This window comes from Rhinolophus sinicus, linkage group LG14 (assembly GCF_036562045.2).
Source record: "Rhinolophus sinicus isolate RSC01 linkage group LG14, ASM3656204v1, whole genome shotgun sequence".
Classification (NCBI taxonomy): domain Eukaryota; kingdom Metazoa; phylum Chordata; class Mammalia; order Chiroptera; family Rhinolophidae; genus Rhinolophus; species Rhinolophus sinicus.
In genome coordinates this window covers 50,730,520-50,750,817 of record NC_133763.1, presented here as the reverse complement: position 1 = coordinate 50,750,817, position 20,298 = coordinate 50,730,520, and the positions used below count along the sequence as shown (strand labels likewise).

Here is a 20,298-nt window from a genome sequence, read left to right as displayed (position 1 = left end):
GGAACACGGCTGTGCTCAATTGTTTATTTAATAGGTCTGGCTGCTTTGGGCTATGACAGAGTTGGGTAGTTGCAACAGAGATGTATGACCCACAATGCCTAAAATATTTACTATCGGGCTCCTGCTGATCCCTGACCTAAACTCCCAGTCTATTTCCTCGTCTGTAAAATGGAACAAATATCTGCCTTCAATCACACAAAATTCATCATGGGAATCAAATGGGATAAAATATAAAATACCTTGAAAGAAGGGGAAAAGTAATATTTTGGAGGGCCTACTATATACCAAACCTTATACTGGTCATTTTATGTACATGATCTCATTCAATGAAGTAAAGGGCTCAAGACTGAACCTATATGTCATGTTTAACAGAGAGAATAATTGGAAGAAGGATGTGAGTTAGTCATTGAAAAAGGGTAGGGTTTAGTCAACAGAAGCAGGAAAGCCTGGACAAGGTAAACAGCATGAGCAGAGTTCAGAGACAGGCTCAGAGGGTTCAGGGGCAAATAAGAAAACTGGAACAGAGGGATCATTCGGGAGCAGAGGGAGAAATAGAGATCTTGACTAAAGGGTTTGGCTTTACATCTCCAAACACTGGAGAGCCATTGGAGGATTTGAATAGAAAATGACAGCAAATCACTGTTTTAGGAAAATTTATCTGATTGTCAGTGAGAAGGGATTCAAGGTAGGAAAGGCTATTGTTGTAGTCAAAGTTTAGTCTGGAGAGGTGGCAATGGAATGGATAGGAAGAAATGGATTTTAAGAGATATTCCAAATACAGAATAAATAGGATTTGGTGAGTGAATGACACCAAGTTTTAAGCCTACTTGTCTGGGAAAATGATGGCACCAAAGAAAGCACTAACAGAAGAAAAAGAGACTAAAGAGGCAGAAGAGGGCATCTTAAAGGAAAGATATTTTGATTGGTGAGCAATGGAAAAAACACCACACTGGAAAACAAGAATTCTGTACCACACATTGTGTTATCTTGCACAAGCCACCTGAGGTTCCTCATTTATAAAAATAAAGGGGTTGAATCAAATACAAATGGTACCTCTTGGTTCTAAAATGCCAAAATTTTCAGTAAGTTTAAGTGTTAATAGGGAAATAGAACTAACTGTGCAGCAGAAATTTAAACATTCACTATGTTATCTCAGGGGAAAGACTGCGACTGGAGATGAAGCTTTTGCAGTCTTCTAAGTCGAGGCAATAATTAAAGCCATGAAAGGAGATGAAATATTTAAGTGAAAGAAAGTAGTCAGAGAAGATAAAAGGGCCAAGCTGAGCCTAGGGGAACACCCACACTCAGGAGTGGGCAGAAGTGGGGCCATTAAGTGATATGGAAGTTGTTGCCAGATAGGTAAGGGGAGAATTAGGATAGTGTGCTGACATGGGATCCAAGGGAGGAAAGTTTCAGTAGGCAGCATCGAGTGTCGAATGAGACAGAGAGCATGAAGTACGAAGCCTTTGTAAAGGCCCCAGGATGTAGCTACTGATTGGGTGCAAGCTACACTGTAATGCTGATGCTGTGAGCTCGCTAGTGACTTAGGAAAGTGCAGGGGAGTGATACCCGCTAGGCTGCAAGAGGTTAAGGACTGAGTGGTAGAAAGGAGTCAGAAAGATGCTGATTAGACTATTCTGTCAAGCATTAGGAGAAAAGATGAGAGAGGGCAATTGGGCTCAAGAGAGGTTTTCAAGAAGGGGGGCACCTGATCAAACTTGTAGGAGAAATGAGTAAATAATACATAATTCAATAACAAAGTGAAGTTACAAGATAAAGAGGGGCTAAGTGATACAGCCAAAGTTCCAGAATTGAGAGGTAACCAAAGGCACAAATGGAGAGGTTTGCCTTAGAAAGGAGGTCATGTTCCCCAAAATAAAAGGGGACAATTATTCACTGAGACCAGAGGACTTGAGACATAGGGAAAAATGTATGACTAGCTGTGAGAAACACGCTCAGTAGCCAATAAGAATAACTAAAATGACTGAGTAGTGTGATACACTGCAAGGCGCAAGGCTTAGGATGGGAGAGGATGTGGTTTGGGTGGAAAGTGGGACAAATCAGAAAGAGTACTATACAGAGAAAGGTAGCTACAGATCATTTCACAGACTTCATTTTTGCCACTTGATAACACTGTCTTTCCTTAGTCTAGCATACATTTAGCAGCTGCAGCTTTTTTTTTTTTTTTTTTTTTTTTTACTGGGAACAGTTTCTCCAGGGCCCATCAGCTCCAAGTCATCCTTTGATCTAGTTGGGGAGGGCGCAGCTCAGCTCCAAGTTCAGTTGCTGTTTTCAATCTTTAGCTGCAGGGGGCGCAGCCCACCATCCCATGCGGGAATTGAACCGGCAACCTTGTTGAGTACTCACGCTCTAACCAACTGAGCCATCCGGCTGCCCCGCAGCTGCAGCTTTCTTATTAAAGATGAGGCCCAGTGTCTGAGGGAACTCCTCATTTTGAAGGTTCTAGGGCCCTGCTTTCTCTTCAAAACTGCCAACAACAGTGCCTGTTCTGGCTCGTGCCCCTCCTCTGGCAGATTACATATGCATTTATATAACCACCAGCATCAACAGCTCCCATCAAGGTAAAGACCTATCCCAGAGCAGAAGAACCTGCTAGTCTGGGCCAGCTGGATGATTACAAGAGTGAGAGACACAAAGGGAAAGGTATTAGTCTCTGAGCCTAAATGAAAAAAACACAGGCAACTCTGAGCCCTGTAACTGTCCCCTAGGAAGACAGCAGCAGAGGCCCTCTTCCTCTCCCACAGGACTTATATTGTCCCATCCAGACTTCTAACTTGGTGGAGCTCCAGTTCACAAACATCCCTATCCCCTTTCTTCTTTTCTGCAGCTCAGAGGATAAATATCAGTATGTGAAGCAGGTTTCAATTTCCCCCAATTAGCAAACTGTTTAGGTATAAAATTTCTTTAATCAGAAAGGATTTCTCTTCTTTTAACACAAATGCACACATTAAATGTAAAATATATAGACATGTATTTACACGAACTAGAAAACACAGTCTCAAGTCCTGGATTAGGGGTTGAGAGGATGGACAGCAGGAGCAACTGGAGGATGGCTTCTCGTCTGCTCTAGGTGTCCCATGGTCATCTCTCTGGCTGTGGTGGTTGGATCAAGCGGGGATAGGGTACAGCTCCAGTCTGACGGCAGAGTTACTGGCAAACTGTAGCAACGAGGTCCCTCTCCAAATAGTTTCTTAGGGTCACCAGCGGTGACAGGAGATGCTGTAGTAGGTGGAACTGGACTGGCTGGGGCAGAGTGGGTGAAGGGCTGCTCTCCATGCTGGAGGAGAAGGATGACACCAATGCTGGTTCCAGTGCCTAAAGGACCATGGCTAAAGGAAACGGCACCTTGGGAACTGAGAGGGGGGTTACAAATCGGAGTGGTGTGGATCCAAGTGAGGTTCATAGCTGGCCATTCCGTGAGGTGCCAAGGCTGCTTTGGTTTCAATACTACATGTCCTAGCTGTGTCTGTTCCATCTTTTCCGTGGGAGGTGCAGGAGAGGAAGCAGTTGGATAACTGCGGTGGCTTGGAAAATGCTAGGGAGGCAAAGAGAAAATAAATTATGAGAAAGCTTTCAGATTAACTCTACCTGGTTGATTAAACCTTTGCTTTCCTTGGGAATTCTGTTTGCGATGCAAACATACCTTGTTTTATACAACAGATAATTTCCTACCAGGTCATAATTAAGTAATAGTTTTCGTAACCAAATTATACTTTCAACAAATACTTGAGGGCCCACGATGTACCACATACTATATTAGGCACTGGCTATCCAGACAGACACAAAATAAAACAGTCCCATAGTTTCTCACTACTTAAAAAATAATTCATTTTAGAATTTCTTTTTAAAAAATCTATTTTTAATTGGAATCATCATGTCCCAATTTCTGTATTTTAAATTCTAATTTCCTATGTTGAGTGCCTTAAGAAGTGTAAATTAATATTCAGGCAAGAGCTTCCTGCTTATTTTTAAATCGATTATTCTGACAGCAATAATAACTGTGGTTGGTTGAAAACAAGATAACTGTCCATTATCTATAGGAGACTTGCCCCTCCCTATCATTTGAATGCCCCCTAAATACCTTATTATGTGAAGGCCCAGAAAATAGGTCACTTCCACACTGGGTCTAAGACTCTAGCCAACACTCCCGCTATGGGTGCCCCATGGCTGCCCTCCTTTCCCCCAGTGATGTACTTCTTAGGACCAGTCCTTGAAACCCATGCTTCCAGAGGGTGTCGTACAAGCATAGTTGGGCAGGAGTCAAAAGAGGGAGAAGGAAAGTGTTTTAGGGGCAACAGAAGAGAAAGGATTTGCAGAGAGAAGCTGAAGCATCTGCCTGCATAAATCTTTTGGCCAGGTAAGAAGCCTTCTGGATCTATGCGGAAAGCAGATTAGCTGCCACATAAGGGATAGGATTAAAGTTCATGGAATTCTTTGCAGTGATCCAAACAAAAGAGAAGAAAAGAACAATGAGGAATCAAGACAATGAAGAAAGTTTCAGCATTCCCTTCCCTGAAAAGAAACTTGTTGAGAAGGGAAAAGGCCCAGAAGGAAATGGAAGAGGGGGCCCATTTCTGCATGTATGCTTCATTTCCTTGGTCATTTTCCCATCTCTTCCTCAGGTTTTTAAATTCTTACCTTGGTCAGCTGGTGTCTGCTACTACCCAATGATGACTTCCGGGCAGCTATGTGAGGAAACCAAGTCTTTAACATCCCTTCTACCTGTAGCAGGGTTCCTAGATAACGCTCTCTGTGAAAATGACATTAGAAAAAAAAAAAAGGTCATTCAGTGTTAAAAAAAAAAGAAACAGGACAAGATTCGAGATGTCTACTTTTTTATGAAATATTGAGAAAAGGATGAGGGGGCTTACCCCATCTGTGGCTTCTGCAAAACACCTACTATCCGCTGGATCCTGTCCATTGCCACGCTCTGCTGGAAACTGCTTAATCCTGGGATCAGGGAGAGAGAAAGAGATCAAAGATTGAGATTCAAGAATTTAAGTCAGGTAAAGGAAGGACAGGAAGGGGTTAAAATTCATTCACCTAAATAAATTAAATCACAGAGCGAAAAAGGAATAATCCAGGCCCCAAACAAACACTTAAGAGAAATACACCTTTAAAACATATTTTAAAAGAGAGGGAAGAGGGGGGAGGGGGGCATAGAGAGAAAGGTTTGAATCTAGCTCAGATGAATGTAACTAATCAGATAATTACCTCTCTCAAAGCGACCCATCTTCAGTCCATTCAGTAGGTCTGTGAGAGGGCGTATGAATCCCTGGAGCTCTTTACACTGTAGGAAAACAGGACACAGGCTATGAGAAGACCAAACACGGGCCACCGCAGTACTGATTAATTCTTCCTCCGCCTCCAAATCCCTGAGCCAATATTATCTTCACAGGGTCCTTACAAACCTGCTGGGTGCTAAGGCACGCCAGTAGTATCTCTTTCCCCCAGCTCTCTCTTACCTTCTGAGCAAAGAGCCGGTCTCCTTCTGTGGTGCTACCCTGAATGTTGAGACTGGTCTCCAATTGACGATCTCTTGATCTTTTGATCCCAGGTCCTGCCATAGGAGAAGCCAAGCCCCGCTGTTCCGCGTCAGATGCTGTCTGTTGGTTACTGGAAACCTTGGGTCGCTGCCTGTGACGAATTGGACCGGGGCTTGGCCGAGAACCTCCCCTCAGCCTAGCAGTGGCAGGCATGGGGCCACGGGCCCCCTTGTCCTCCCCATCACTATCGGAGGGGAAGCCAAAGTCACTGTTCACTGGCGAGGTGGAAAAACAAGAAGACAGAGAGTAGGAAGAATAGGATGAAACGCTAGATGGAGAATCCATAGGTTCAGAAGCAGGGGCTGGAGAGCAGCTCCCGGAGTACGCAAAGATCGGACCTGCAACTGAAGAGCAAAGCGAAGGAGTGTGAAACCAGAATCTGAGAATTAGGAAATAGACTGGGAGACTGGGGTGTACTGTGCGGCATAATCGTATCTCTTCTCTCCCTCCCCAATATTGCCAGAGTCAGAGACAATAGAAAAAGCCATCTCCCCCGCCTCTCCGCCTCCATTAAGAATCCGGCCTGGACCCTGTTCTTTCTTCCCTCACTTCAGAACAAATACCTGACTTAACACCTTCCCCAGTTCGGCCGCTGTTCGTCTGTTTGTTCCCAACCTGATCCCGCAGCTACCTGAGGTCACGCCACCCGCGAGCCTTACATCTCCGGCCCCCGAACCCACCTAGTGACTCTGCAGCAACCGCCTCCCACAGAGCTCTCCCACTTCTTCCCAGTCTTTCTGATCAAGATCCCTGCTCCGGACCGTCTCCGCTCGCCCTGCCACGTGATACGACCCCCGTCCCCAATACCAAAAAGTCCCTAAACCCACTGTCTCCAGGGCTAGTCCTCCCGCGCGGACCGCTCACCGGCCTCCCGGTCTCCTCACCTTTGTCGATCGGCTCAGCCCAGTCTGTCTCCAGCCACCGCTCAGACACTCCGGGTCTAGGCTACCTACCTAAGCCTCTCTCCCACTGGGTCCCGCCCCTTCCGCCCTCCCAGACACGTGCAGCTCCGCACGTGCCTTCCCCCTGCGAACACAGACCTCGCACCCTCATTGGTCGGTGGCACGTGACTGTCGTTACTGACGTTCAGATCCCATTTGCTACAGCATACAGGGGCTCGGCCAATGAGAGGCAGTCAGGTGACGATTGGCTGGAAGGGCAGCATTCCGTGCTCCGCCCCTACATGTGGCTCGCGAGGAGGACCCGGTGATGAGAAAGGAGGAGGATGGAAAAAAAGAGTGGAAAAGAAGGGACGGGAGGAACAGGGCGGAACCCGTGGCCTTAAATAGGATGGTGGTGCGCCGGGGACGCGCGGCGAGAGTGTGCAGACTGGTTGTGTGACCTGAGGCGCGCGTTTCGAGATGTGGGGCTCCTGGCTCTGCCTCGCGAGCCGACCCCTCTGCCCCCTCTTTGAGCGCCTCCTCTCACGAGTGCAACACGTGGAACCATCAGCGACTTGCCTCTGCAACGTGTGTGCGAGAATGGGTGCGTGCCACTGTGTACCGTCTCCCTCTCTCGGCAGCCCAGCCCTCGTGACTCCCCGGTCTGTTTCATCCTCTCCTCCTCCTTCTCCTACAAGTTGGGTGTCTCCTGCCCTGCTGGGTGAGGAGGGTGGGGACTGCCGCCGAGAACACCGCGTCCTCTCTCGGGCTCCTGCTGGGGCGGCTCCTCCAGCCCTTTCCTTACATAACCCGCCACGCACGTTACCAGCTCAGATGCCAGCCTGCCACGACTCTAGAGGTCAAAACCGAACTCCGTTGTTTCTGACTTTTCTATCCCGGGCTTCTCGGGCTCTATGTCCTGAATTCTGATTTTCCGAGCACAGGGATAGGAGTTGGGCGGGGGGGTGGGGGGTGTCCCTATCACCTAGGTTATGCCTTTGTCCCGCTTCGCTTTCTTCATTTGTCCCTGGAGAATACTCGAAAGGCTTTGAAGGAGGGAAAGTGTCAAGTCCGGAGTTTTACTATTCGCTGCCCTTTGCAGTTTGAAAGGGGATAGGGGCCCAGTGACGGTAGGCTGATTGAAGCTGTGACATCGAAGAGACCGCAAGGGGGCAGCCCAGTTCTGATTAGGGTCCCGAGGATAGAGAAAAAAAAATTTTTAAGTATGTCTCTGCCTACCCTAATTACTGACTGGAAAAGGCACGTTTGGGGTGGGAGGGGTAAGTGGAGGAGGGTGTGAATTTTTAAAATCTATTCTAAGTATTTCTGTATATTTTACATATGTTTAACAATGTGCTTATTTTATAACAAGAAAAAAAAGTGTGCTAAATGAAACGTAAACTCCCCAAACAGTTTCAACCCCATATATAATAAAATAAAGCAACAGAATTATAGGAAATTATGGACTGTGAATAAACATGTTGTCTGTGGGTGCTTTTCTCCATTCTTCCCAAAATTTCTGGTTTATTCAGTCCTAATAATTCCCTCTAATACTACTGTCACCTGACTCCCTTTCTAATCCGCCCTTCCCACCCCCATATCCTAGTGTTCTCTTTAGTGTTGTGGCTTCATGAACAGACCCTTATGAAGGAGTAGAGAGTAACCAGATTGTTTCATTTATTTATTTTCTCTTCCACTTTCCTCTTCCTAAATCCCCATCCAAAGAGTCATTGCAGCCTTCTTTCTCCTGAAAAAGCAAAGAGGAAAAAACAACAACCAGGTTCAGGGGACTCAGGAAACCCCTTCATGCCCCCCACCTCTATGAAACCCCCCAGATTTCATATTCTGAGCTAGATTTTCCTATGACATGTCCTGGAAGATGTGTCCCCTTCCCTCTTCATTCCTTTCTGCTAAATCTCTTAAAGCTCCATAGTTATTTTGAATCCCAGCTTCAATCGCTTCCCTATAATCCAGGTTTCTATGCCCTTCTCCTTTCCCCCACCACCTCTCCCCTACATTAGGAAACCGCCACCCCTTCTGCCTCTGAACTTTGCCTCTTGACTCTGCCAGGTTGTAGGGCCCCTCCCATTTTGCCCTCTGGCACCTGCCGTGCCTTAAACCACTGCCAGGCTGGAACCAGCTTTGATTCCTCAAGGCAGACTGGAAACCTGGAGTGGTTTCTTCCCCATTCCACCTGCTTCTGCTCTGGAAGGTCCTGAAATCCTCCCAGTTCAGAAAATATAATGACTCTTACTACAAAAGTCTTTGGCTCGACAGCTCCTAAACTTCCTTAAATGTAGATAATAAGATCTTTCTAACTGTGATCCCTCTTCTTTTAAGCAGCTGAGAATTGACCAGGCTGGAAACACTAGCCAGAGACAGTGGTAAAAATTGCTTCATAGACTCCAAGGCCAGTGGCTACACTCACCTTCTACATGAAATACATCCACCCCTGAACCAGGACCCAGGACAGGAGAAGGGGAACAGGACTCTGCAGACTGGATCCAGCATCATTCATATCTGGACTCTGCTAGAATACAGACATCCCCCCACAATAGGCCAGTGCCAGCCTTCCAACCACCCTCCTCCCCCTGTGGAAGGACAGCCATCTATTTATATTTATACCAACCTTTGTCTTCCTTTCCTTTGAGCTTAAAGATCCACCCCTCCTCCCCATCACCATAAAGTGGTCTTTCTTCCATGCTTTTCAGCCATCCCTGACCATACCACAAGGCCCCACTCAATGCAACATGTATTTTTTATCTTGTATGTGCATGACACTGTCCTACATGTTATAGAAGGGATACAAATATGATTAAGACATGGCTTCCACTCAAGAAGTGTACAATCTAATGGAAGCCTACTACATGAGTATACTTTAAAATACTTCTCTGTCCTTGTCAATCACCGGCTTTCCATTCCTGCTGACTCCTCCCATCTGTGTTCAACTATATTCAGGCAGCACTTTGGTCCTGTGGCCCTTTCCAGCTGTTGCTTCTCTTTTCTCATCACCAGTTTTCACAATTGGTTGGTCTATACTCTTCCTCACAATGTACTTCTTCTCTGACTCCAAAAAAATCTAGATTTTGCTCAAACCATGCAATTAAAACTGCTTTTTTGGAGGGTTAACAATGAACTTCTCCTTGGCCTCTTGGTAGCTTCTATTAAACGTTCTCTTCTAGACCCTATAGAATACAAACTTGGCTGTCTGCTTACCTCTCCAATCAACTCCCCAGATTGCCTCGATTGAGTTCTCTTTCTCCTTTTACTAACTATAAGCATAGCCATGGCCTTTTGGTCTTCTGTGTGTACTGGCTCTACTGCACTGATCTGCTTTCATAACCGTGACTTTGCACTTAGAACTGTAGCCTTGGCCTACTTCCCCTACCTTGAGGACAGCCACCATAAATTCAGCTTGGCCGTTACCAAATTTATAACTTTCTTCCTAAACCACTCTAATATCCCACAGTTTGCATTTTGGTTAACCACTTTCCCATACACCCAGGTTAAAACTTCGAAGTTATTTTAATTCTCTCCTCTTTTGAGGGCTCATATGAAATTATCACTGAAACAATGTATTTTCTTCAAAATATTTTTTCTGGTTTTTTTGTTTTGTTTTGTTCTTTAGATTCCACATATAACTGAGATCATATGATATTTGTCTTTTTCTCCCTGATTCATTTCACTAGCATAATACCCTCTAGGTCCATCCATGTTGCTGCAAATGGTAAGATTTCACTCTTTTTTTTTTTTTTTTGTGGCTGAGAAAATACTTCTTATTTTTCTCCCCTCCATTCAAAATGCCACTGTCCTAGAACAAGCCTTTAATGGATTGTTTTGGGAATGATGTGCATCCCTCTCCATTCCATAGCTTCCTGCGTACAACCAGACAAATAATTTTTCTAAAATACCATTTTCATGGTGTTTTTACCACCCCAAAGAACTTACTAGGTTCCCTATTTCTTAGAAGTCCAAACTTCAGCCTCACACTTCAGACTCTATAGTTTCACCCTATCTTCCCATATGTGAAATTGCCGAGCAAACATTAGGAGCCTTGTAAATTTTGTTTGTTTCTTCATTTCCCACTGTTCCTTTTCATATGCCCTCTCCTTCAATCATAGCCCGTCCATAAAACATACTATCCTCGTTCTAGCCCCCTCTTCTATGCAGCTCTTTCACTCTTGGGATAATTATTCTTCCTCCTAACTGCTTTCATCCTTTCATAAGATACCACCAATCAAAAACTCACTTATTCTTCTAAGTATATCTCAAGCACAATCATCTTCTAAATCTTCCAGAAACTCCTATACTGATTGCTCTCCTACCACTTCCTGAAGGACTTGTCTATGTCATATGTATGCTCTCAAATGTATATGTAATTTAACATTGTTACAAACCTTTTCATTTTGTTCTACATGTTTCATAACTTGTAAATTTGAGTTTTATAAATACTTTGAGAGCAATAACGACATGGGTTACATACACAGTAAGTACTATTGAACTGAAATTTAACTGCACCAAAATCTCCCTGGTGTGTGTGTACAGGATTAGTATTAAATCTCAGTGAAAGAAATGACGGCCAAGCTGAGAGGAACCCCCGCAATGCAATACAGGTGTCCTCCATCCACTGAAGCTGGGTATTCCAATTCTCCCTCTGCTTCATGTCACCAGCTCTGAGTTCTATCCAGGGTAAGGGATGTCCTGATTCCCTCCCCCCTTGTCCCCAATTAACTCACTGTTTCCACTGTCACTGGTTTCACTGGTTTCACCGTTCCAGGCTTCTCATGGTCTACATGTTCTGTTTCATGACTGACAGCAGTCTCTTCTGCTTCCGTTAACTCTTTATCCCGTCGGTTCTACCCTCCATAGGATTAGGAAACAGAGTTATCATCGCCTCCATCCAACATCCTCATAGGTTCTCTAGAGTTCTCTCCTTCACCTCTCCTGTCCCCCTTGACCCCCAAGATGTAAGCTCAGGGATCCTCCCTGCCTTATATTTTCATGGATTATGTACCCATCCAATTCACCAATTTCCTTGACTCAAGACAAAAGCTATAGGTATCAGTGTCATAGCACACCTACTGGGTTCTGGTTTCATTCTCCTCCCCAGCTGTGGTAAACAGGTCTATTTTAGGCCCATTACCTTGTTTCACTTCACTTAGTTTTTCTCCTGCCAATTATTTACATTTCAACCTTACCCAGATTCTTTTTAACTGTTACCTATCCTGATCCTCGTCGATGTCACTCACCAGCCTGTCCTCTGAGTCAAACATGGAGTAATCAAGAGTGAAATTTTCATCAAACTCATCTGGGGAGGAGAAAACAATCAATAGTAACAAAAGTGAAAGGTATGACTAGATCTAGAAATGAGAAGAGAAAGAAATGACCCAGAACACTTCAACTTGCTCAGGTTGTAAGATTTACTGGTATAATCTAATTGTACTGAACTTTAATGTGACAAATGTTTGTGAATGTGTATGCATTTATATTTCCAATCTAGTGTCTAAAAGATTAGGTTGATCCAAAAGCAATTGTGGTTTAAAATGTTAAAAAAAAAAAAAAAAAATTGCGAATACCGCAATTACTTTTGCACCAACCTAGTAATTTACAATTTTTTTTCAACTTGTTTCAACCAATTTCCAAAGAGCTGAAAATTGCTAGCTTGAGCAATAACATCCTGATCCTTGATAGTCTTTGCTCAGAGCCAAATTTCTCCCTGACTCAGTTGCTCCATTGAAAAGGGAAAAGCAAAGTCTCACAACTAAGTATCCCCCAACCTCTCCATCCTGCTAAGCGAGCGTCAGAGCTCTATACATACTCACCATAATTGGGGGTGACTGTGTAATAATAGATCACCTGATAATAATCACCCTCTTCCAGTCCTTCTTCAGCCTCATATTCTTGTCCTATGGGGACAAAGACTAGAGGTCAAGGGGCATCTGGAACTCCTTGGCAACAGAAGGACACCTGAGGTGGACCTCAGTTCTATCAGTTTCCTTTCTCTCTACCTCCCCTCAGAGGGTCAAACTGTCTCCATGTCTCTGCACCTCTAAACCCATCTTAGTCTTCTAGGCTCCAAATATTTGATGGATGAGGTCTGTTACTCTTGCCCTTTCAATCTGGTAACTCCCAGATCAGAAAACAGGTCACTTCACATACTGTAAACCCAAAGCAAGAACTAAACCTAAAAAAGGGAGGAAGCAGAAATTAAGAACTCCAAATCTATTATGGCCGGTTGGCTCACTTGGTTAGAGTGCAGTGCTCATAACACCCAGGTCGCCGGTTTGATTCCCACATGGGCCAGTGAGCTGCGCCCTCCACCACTAGAGTGAAAACGACTCCACAAATAGATTGAAAATGACTTGACTTGGAGCTGATGGTTCCTGGAAAAACACACTGTTCCCCAATATTCCCCAATAAAAAAATTAAAAAAACAAAACTCCGGGGGTCGGCCCAGTGGCCCAGGTGGTTGGAGCTCCATGCTCCTAACTCCGAAGGCTGCCAGTTCGATATGTGGGCCAGTGGCCTCTCAACCACAAGGTTGCCGGTTTGAGTCCCTCAAGGGATGGTGGGCTCCGCCCCCTGCAACTTAGCAACGGCAACTGGACCTGGGAGCTGAGCTGCGCCCTCCACAACTAAGACTGAAAGGATCACAACTTGACTTGAAAAAAAGGCCTGGAAGTACACACTGTTCCCCAATGAAGTCTTGTTCCCCTTCCCCAATAAAAATCTTTAAAAACAAAACAACAACAAAAAAACACACCAAAACTTCAAATCTGCTAGCAATTCAGTATGCTCTACACCATACTGTACTTATAAGACCATATATACTTCTGAGATATCTTCCCCTATCAGTGTCTCTCGAATAACACACACACTCTTGGCTTTTGGCCTTGGTTTTCAGTTCCATTTTATCGCTAACTCGCAGAATAACTCCGATCAAGCCTTTTTACATCTGTTTTCTTAAAATGAGTCAGCTGGACTAAGTGGTCCATCTGCATTCATTTTTCTTCCTTCCCAGGACTTAAAATACATGGCTTTGATACGATTGGATCAAGGACGGTAGGCCTCCTGCTAAACATTTCCCTAAGCTCCGTGAATGCTCTCCCTTAACCACAAGCAGTGACACAAGAATCTGGAGGAAAAGGAAACAATGAGAGCACCTGGCAGACTGGCCACAAAGAGAAAAGGAGCCATGCTACTTTTTGGACCCTGTCCCTAAAGGCAGCCAGTTCTCCACTACCCTAACGGTCACCCCGACCTCTATGTCTTTACTGATACAGTGTTTTCTTCTCCAAGTCTCTGGGAAAGAAAATATCCTGGCTTCCCTCACTACTCTCAGACTGCCCCATCTTCAAAGAGTCCACCTCGCTCCTTCTCTGTCACATGAGTCCCTCTCATCTTATTCAACTCGATGGTGATGGAGAGCTGAGTTCACGCTTGTCAGGCCCTCCCCATGTTTGGGGCTCCATCCCATCAGCTGTGCCTTCTTTGACAGGACTCTGCTTTCCTCCCCCTCTCCTGGCTCTGCTTTCCAGATCTCTTTCCGCCCCCAACACTGGACTCCAGCACAGATGAGGGAATATTGTCACTCCCCACTGAATATTGTCATTCTCACCCTCTCTTCATTTACTTTTCTCCCGCCCCATTTATGGTAGAAGACCTGGCCTACAAGCTCAGGGAGAGAAGTGAACTTACCCAGGATAAGTGGCACAGCAAGGACGGCTATGAAGAGGACATCCATTCTGGATACTGCACTATTGCTGTGAAAGTAAAGAAGGAAATTACAGCAGTTTCCCACCAAACTTACCCCGCCTCTGGCCCTCCTCCAAAGCAGGGAGGGATTTGCAGCAACTCTTCTCTCAAGGGGTTGAATTCTCCTCCCACTCACTCACTGACTGGATCTTCAGTTACTACCGGTCTCGTCCTCAGCCAGACATGTCCAGATTAGGACAGGCAGAGTGGGTTTCGATGGGAAGTGGTACTTTGAGCTCCCCGCTCCCTAGATTAGATCCATTCAGGATGCCCACTGCCACTAAAGAAAACAACAACAACAACAACAGTACAATACCCCCCCACCCTATGAAGGAACTTCTTTTAGTAAGTCCTCTCCCCTCCTCACCTTCCCTCTCTGCCACTCCTCACAAAAAGCTCACCCTCCCTCTCACTGTCCCCAACTTACCATCACCATCCAGAGTAGCACAATTTCTTCCATCACAGCTGAAATGTTCTGTGGAGGGATGAGCATTTTCTAGACTGAAAATAGTCCCTTTCTCTGCCTGTCTTAGACCTATGGGAGCAATATCAACATCATTGCCTGACTCTCAAAGCACCTGCTACATTGCTTCTGATAAAAATCTCTCAACCAAGGCCAGTTATTTCCTCTCTGGTAACTGCTGGCCTCACCTCACCCCTTTCTCAACTTTCTGGAAATGGGAAGAATGGAGAAAGCAGATGTCTCTTTCCCTGTCCTACATGCCACACCTCTTCTCCCACTTTAGTCACTTGGTGTGTTCCATTCATGCCAGCCTACAAGGGTGGAGTTCAGCTTATCCTTTCCTCTGCTTTTATATGTCCCATTTTCATGGAATTCAATTCAGAAACATTTAGTAACATATGTGCTAGGCATGGTGTGTGCTAGGCCTAGTCTGATAGGCAATTCACGATTCAGAGGCAAGGGAATAAGAAAAGATTATAGTGTTTTTAAGGGAGTTAATAAATCTCTTTCAACATCTGCTATGAACCAGGCACTATGCAAGTCTCTGTGGAACCCCCCATGAACAAGATAGGTTTGGCGCCTGCTCTCATCCATCAGAAGATGCTATGGTAACAGCTCAAAGGAGAGATGAGTTGTCTTATCGCCATCTCTTCTTACCCTGACTCTGCCTGCTGGGCTCAGAGGCAAGACCCAGAGTCGTAAGCATTGGTCAGGATGCTCCCCACCCTCTCAACCTTATTGGAAAGGAATTGCTTGGTGACTTTCCATGTAAATGTATACTATCAATTCCTTCAACAACTTTCCAGAATTTCCTGGGGAAAAAATGTGAAATACTTTTGTGGATATACACACGTGCATTAAAACATAAACCACTTCCAGGAAGGAAAGGAAGTGTGGTTCTCCTTGAACAATTTCTAGTTTTTTGGTACTTTGTTACTCCTCAAAAACAATATTCCAGATTCCCTCAGTTTCCCATCCTGGTATCCTCCCTAAGGACTAACTCCACCCCCACCCAAATGAGGGTACAATACCCTCCTCTCCTACTTAACTTTCTTTCACTCTAACATGTAACCACTGTCCTTCCCCCACCTCCCCAGTCTGAAAAAAAAAAGACAATACCGATATTCATTTTCAGAAAAGAAATAGAGGAAGTATGACATAAAAGGAACTGAGTGACTTGGGGAGGGAGGAGGGGCTGGTTTTCCCTTAACCCCATCGCTGTAATTGCTTTTTACAAACAATTTTAACTCCGACTTCCCTCTAACCTCCTTCCTAATATTGCTCTCCAGGCTCCTCTTCCTTCTCTGATTCTCCTGTCATTACAGATGACGGCTTCATTAGCGATACACTGTATTGCATGTTTGCATGTTTCCTATACTGGCCTGTTCAAAGAGCTCCTACCTTTTAGTCTAACCGTCTCTTAGGCAGTAGCTCTAGCCCATTTCCTCTCATTCAAATAAGAACAATACCCGTCCCTATCTCCCTGCAGCCTCTATCCTGTGCTTTCTTCCTATTTGTCCCTTAGGTTCCAAGAGGATCTAACCTCCTCTGCAACTCTTCAAGTAGAGGTGGAATTGATACCACCCTTCTCCACAAAATAACGAAAACCGCGGCCAAGGCCCAACCGAACCCAGGAACCCGTGCCCCATTCCGGCCCAATTCCCTTTAACCGGCTCCAGCCACTCCCAGGACCAAGGCGGAGGGCTGCAGAAGCGCAGGAGGACTACAACTCCCAGCAGGTCCTGCAGCCACGCCCCCACCTCCGCAGCTCCACCCCGCCGATTCTCCATTGGCCTTCGGGGGTGGGGATTAAATGGGAGGTGGCCAAAGGGCTGCGGCCGGGGTTTGTCCCCTCCTCGGCTTCCGTAGAGGAAGTCGCGCGGACCCGTATTCGGGGTTTCGGTGCCCCCCCTTCCCCTTCCCTGGGGTCCGGGGGTGACATTGCACCGCGCCCCTTACGGGGTCGCGTCGCCACCCCACGCGGACCCCCTAGCTGGCTTGCTCCTCCCATTCGCCTCTCTTGGCCAGGCCTCCTCTCCGCCCCCAGCTGCCAAGCAATGGGGGCCGCAGTGTTTTTCGGATGCACTTTTGTCGCTTTCGGCCCGGCCTTTGCGCTTTTCTTGATCACTGTGGCCGGGGACCCTCTTCGTGTCATCATCCTGGTCGCCGGGTGAGTAGGGGTCGGGGAGACGCAGGAGGGTGCGGAAGAGAGAGATCCGGAAGGGGCTGGAGGAACTGGGGCGAGCTTGGGAGCCTGGGTTGGGGGAGACAGAGGGGAGGTAAAGATTGGAAAGGGTCGAGTCAGGGGTTGGGGTGACTTTCCCTTGCCCGCAGTTGGTTTCCGCCTTCCAGGGATCGCACAGATTCCCTCTATACTTCTTCCGGCGACGTCAGAGGAGGCACAAGGCCACGACTCGGGAGGGGGCTGTGGTGACCTCCGGCGACCCTAAGGGAGGGTCCAGGAATGGATACCTCGTTCTGCTGGGCTTGTGCACTCTGAGTCTCATCGCTCTGAAGACTCTAACCAGAGTTCGACCCCACCCCCTGCTCCCAGATGCCTGCAGACTCCCTTGGTGGAGACGCCTATCCTGTCGGCTCCCTGTCCCTCCGGAAGTCTAACTTCCACTTTTCATGCTGCAGCCTTGGTTGGTTCTCCTGGATTTCTCCAGCCGCCTGTGCCCTTCCCTGTCTGACTGTCCCTTTACTTCCTCAGGGCGTTTTTCTGGCTAGTCTCTCTGCTCTTGGCCTCTGTGGTCTGGTTCATCTTGGTTCATGTGACTGACCCATCCGATGCCCGGCTCCAGTATGGCCTCCTGATTTTTGGTGCTGCCGTCTCGGTCCTTCTACAGGAGGCGTTCCGCTTTGCCTACTACAAGCTGCTTAAGTAAGAGGATGGATGGTCGGGAGGGGAGAAGGGCAGTGGATTGCACTATGAGAAGTTGGGCGGCCCCTGGGTGGTGGTTTGGAAGAGGGGGCACTAAGGGAGGACATTAGGGGAAAGGAGCATTCCTGCCTCGTGTTTCCCACCCCACCCCACCCCAGGAAGGCAGATGAGGGGTTAGCATCGCTGAGTGAGGACGGAAGATCGCCCATCTCCATCCGCCAGATGGCCTATGGTGAGCCACGGGAGCGGGACTGGAGGAGGGTGTCAGACACCCCTCTCTCCCAGGGAAGTCTCTAAGCATCCATGTGCTTGCTCTAAGTGGCTACTTGCTTTCCTTCATACCTGACTTCCAAGGAGAGGTGGTCTGGAGGGAGAGTAGGTGTGGGGTACCTGTGGCTGGGAATGCAGAGGGATCATTGGGAATCAGGCGACAGTGACCTCTGACATTGATGAGGCCCCTCCTCCCCCCCCAGTTTCTGGTCTTTCCTTCGGTATCATCAGTGGTGTCTTCTCCGTTATCAATATTTTGGCCGATGCACTTGGGCCAGGTGTGGTTGGGATCCATGGAGACTCACCGTATTACTTCCTGACTTCAGGTAAGACATACTTCCTCTCTTGTCTTCGTGCCCCACCCATCTTTGGCTCTGATTGATTTATGGATGGTCCCTGGGAGACATCTCTGGCTTAACTTCTCAGGAGGTGGGGAGAAGGTGAGGGATGTATCTCCTCCCCCTCTCCCTGCAGCCTTTCTGACGGCAGCCATCATCCTGCTTCACACCTTTTGGGGAGTTGTGTTCTTTGATGCCTGTGAGAGGAAACGGTACTGGACTTTGGGCCTGGTGGTTGGGAGTCACCTACTGACATCAGGACTGGTGAGTTGGGGACAGGGGCCTGAGTTAGAGCGAAAAGAATTTAATGGCGAGTGGGATGGAGGGGAAATACATCCTTACTTCTTAACATTTTTGAACTCACCTTGAGAGGATGTAGAAAAGTTGAGTCTTTAGAGGTCTCTCACCTCAGCATCGGTTATATAACCTGCTTTGGGGAAGAGTTTGGATTAATAAGACTGTCATGCAGATGGCCTGAGGTGAGAGGAATTTGAGGGAACTGTAAATCAAAAGTCCCTTTAACCACAAGATGTTGGGGCGGTGAAAGGAAGGACTGGAGGATTTGAGAGAAGTATCGGGGAGGTTTGGGTCAAAGGCCCAAAGAGGATACAGGGATTAGGCAGAGGGAGAATCTAACCTCTTTTCTACTCTTATCCCCCATCCCCAGACATTCCTGAACCCATGGTACGAGGCCAGCCTGCTGCCCATCTATGCAGTCACTGTTTCCATGGGGCTCTGGGCCTTCATCACAGCTGGAGGGTCCCTCCGAGGTATCCAGCGCAGCCTCTCGTGTAAGGACTGACTACCTGGACTGATCACCTGACAGATCCCACCTGTCTGCCCACTGCCCATGACTGAGTCCAGCCCCCGCCCGGTCCATTGTTCACCATTCTCTGTCTCCTCGTCGGTCTTTCCCACCACCTTCAGGGTTTTGCTTTGTCCACTGGTGACCTTTAGGCTTTACCAGGAGCAGCCTGGGTTGAGCCAGTCTGTGACTGGTGGGTTTGAATCTGCACTTTTCCCCACCATCTGGGGACCCCCTTGTTATCCAGGACTTCCCATGTGTCAGTGCTCTGCTCTCCCCCTGCGCAAGACTCACCACCCTTCCCCTCTGCAGGCCGACGGCAGGAGGACAGTCAGGTGATGGTGTATTCTGCCCTGCGCATCCCACCCGAGGATTGAGGGAACCTGGGGGGGGGACCCCTGTGCCTGGGGTGCTCCTCTGATCTCCTCGTCCTGTATTTCTCCATCTCCTGTTGTGGACAGTGCAGGTTGCCAAGAAAAGGGGCCTAGCTTAGGCATTGCCATGAAGACGAACTTAATGGAGCCTCAAGGGTAGACGAGCTCTGAGTTTCCCAGGACCCCCTCCCCAGACTGGACATCTTGGTCTTTTTCTCAGGTCTGAGGGGAACCATTTTTGGTGTGATGGAGACCCCAAACTGCCTTTTTTTTTTTTTTTTGGAGTGCAGGGAGGGAGGATATGTTGGACTTCTTCTCCTAACCTCCTTGGACTCTATTTTCCCTCCTCAAATCGCTCCTCATGGCTGGGCTCATATCTGTCCACCTTTCCCCATGGTCCGGGCCTTGTGGGAAAGGAAGGAAGTGCATGTTTGGGAACTGGTATTACTGGAACTAATGTTTTCACCTCCTTGACCACCAGCATCCCTCCTCTCCCCAAGGTGAAATGGAGGGTGCTGCGGTGAGCTAGCCCACTCTAGAGCTGTAGTGCCACTGGAGGAGTCAGCCTACCGTGACAGCGCAGGGAAGGAGGGCAGATTTTTTTCTAGTTTTTAATTGGGGTGTGTTGGGGGAGGGGCGGGAAGGTTTTCTATAAACTGTATCATTTTCTGCTGAGGATGGCGTGTCCCATCCTTTTAATCAAGGTGATTGTGATTTTGACTAATAAAAAGGACTTTATAATTGTGGGGGAACTTGGCTTTTAAGGAAGGGGACAACATGTTAGTTGAAATTTCGGCCCTCTCATGTCTCGTCTAGCCTCTTTCCTAGCCTGTCATCTCTGATCCCCTCCAAACCTAGCTTTGGTGCAAGGGCAGAGATCTGGGCTGGTGGTTTAACACGTCAGAAACTTTGGGTTAAGCATTTTCCAGAAATGGATCTCCCCTTCCAGGATTGGGCTAAA

General features: G+C 47.1%; 3 protein-coding genes across 7 annotated transcripts; 1 reads left to right on the top strand and 2 right to left on the bottom strand.

The window, feature by feature from the left end:
- Nucleotides 1-2,907: 2,907 nt before the first annotated feature.
- Nucleotides 2,908-6,585, bottom strand: CIART (circadian associated repressor of transcription). 2 transcript variants are annotated; one of them, XM_019739915.2, is made up of 6 exons: nt 6,452-6,585; nt 5,487-5,911; nt 5,236-5,311; nt 4,893-4,971; nt 4,660-4,771; nt 2,908-3,556 (listed from the first exon to the last, which is right to left on the bottom strand). In XM_019739915.2, the coding sequence occupies exons 2-6, from the start codon at nt 5,850-5,852 to the stop codon at nt 3,032-3,034; spliced, it is 1,158 nt and encodes a 385-aa protein (XP_019595474.2). In that variant the 5' UTR covers nt 5,853-5,911; nt 6,452-6,585; the 3' UTR covers nt 2,908-3,031. The 2 variants fall into 2 exon arrangements, with proteins under 2 accessions (XP_019595474.2, XP_019595475.2); XM_019739916.2 differs by having other exon boundaries at nt 5,487-5,658; nt 6,452-6,551.
- A 1,516-nt stretch (nt 6,586-8,101) lies between these two features.
- On the bottom strand, nt 8,102-16,326 carry LG14H1orf54 (linkage group 14 C1orf54 homolog). 4 transcript variants are annotated; one of them, XM_074318854.1, is made up of 8 exons: nt 14,631-16,326; nt 14,340-14,483; nt 14,147-14,211; nt 12,271-12,354; nt 11,698-11,756; nt 11,185-11,304; nt 8,877-8,978; nt 8,102-8,195 (listed from the first exon to the last, which is right to left on the bottom strand). In XM_074318854.1, exons 3-7 carry the CDS (start codon nt 14,190-14,192, stop codon nt 8,880-8,882), a joined length of 408 nt encoding a protein of 135 aa, XP_074174955.1. In that variant the 5' UTR covers nt 14,193-14,211; nt 14,340-14,483; nt 14,631-16,326; the 3' UTR covers nt 8,102-8,195; nt 8,877-8,879. The 4 variants fall into 4 exon arrangements, with proteins under 4 accessions (XP_074174955.1, XP_019595492.2, XP_019595489.2 ...); XM_019739933.2 differs by having other exon boundaries at nt 8,877-8,975; XM_019739930.2 differs by having other exon boundaries at nt 14,344-14,483.
- A 375-nt stretch (nt 16,327-16,701) lies between these two features.
- Nucleotides 16,702-20,080, top strand: APH1A (aph-1 homolog A, gamma-secretase subunit). The gene is made up of 7 exons (XM_019739929.2): nt 16,702-16,836; nt 17,380-17,550; nt 17,709-17,782; nt 18,024-18,146; nt 18,295-18,422; nt 18,826-18,949; nt 19,276-20,080. Exons 1-7 carry the CDS (start codon nt 16,724-16,726, stop codon nt 19,338-19,340), a joined length of 798 nt encoding a protein of 265 aa, XP_019595488.1. The 5' UTR covers nt 16,702-16,723; the 3' UTR covers nt 19,341-20,080.
- Nucleotides 20,081-20,298: the final 218 nt, after the last annotated feature.

What these genes read in the sequence shown, in the direction of transcription:
- CIART (XM_019739915.2), bottom strand. Translation starts at nt 5,852, where the DNA reads ATGGATTCTCCATCTAGCGTTTCATCCTATTCTTCCTACTCTCTGTCT. An exon ending in TTGCAGAAGCCACAGATGGG is followed by an intron (nt 4,772 to 4,892) that starts GTAAGCCCCCTC and finishes TCATTTTCACAG; the next exon opens with AGAGCGTTATCTAGGAACCC. An exon ending in GCAGACACCAGCTGACCAAG is followed by an intron (nt 3,557 to 4,659) that starts GTAAGAATTTAA and finishes TTGCCTCCCTAG; the next exon opens with CATTTTCCAAGCCACCGCAG.
- LG14H1orf54 (XM_074318854.1), bottom strand. Translation starts at nt 14,192, where the DNA reads ATGGATGTCCTCTTCATAGCCGTCCTTGCTGTGCCACTTATCCTGG. An exon ending in CACAGTCACCCCCAATTATG is followed by an intron (nt 11,757 to 12,270) that starts GTGAGTATGTAT and finishes TCTCCTCCCCAG; the next exon opens with ATGAGTTTGATGAAAATTTC. An exon ending in AACCAGTGACAGTGGAAACA is followed by an intron (nt 8,979 to 11,184) that starts GTGAGTTAATTG and finishes TCTGTATTCTAG; the next exon opens with CAGAGTCCAGATATGAATGA.
- APH1A (XM_019739929.2), top strand. Translation starts at nt 16,724, where the DNA reads ATGGGGGCCGCAGTGTTTTTCGGATGCACTTTTGTCGCTTTCGGCCCG. An exon ending in CATCCGCCAGATGGCCTATG is followed by an intron (nt 17,783 to 18,023) that starts GTGAGCCACGGG and finishes CTCCCCCCCCAG; the next exon opens with TTTCTGGTCTTTCCTTCGGT. An exon ending in TATCCAGCGCAGCCTCTCGT is followed by an intron (nt 18,950 to 19,275) that starts GTAAGGACTGAC and finishes TCCCCTCTGCAG; the next exon opens with GCCGACGGCAGGAGGACAGT.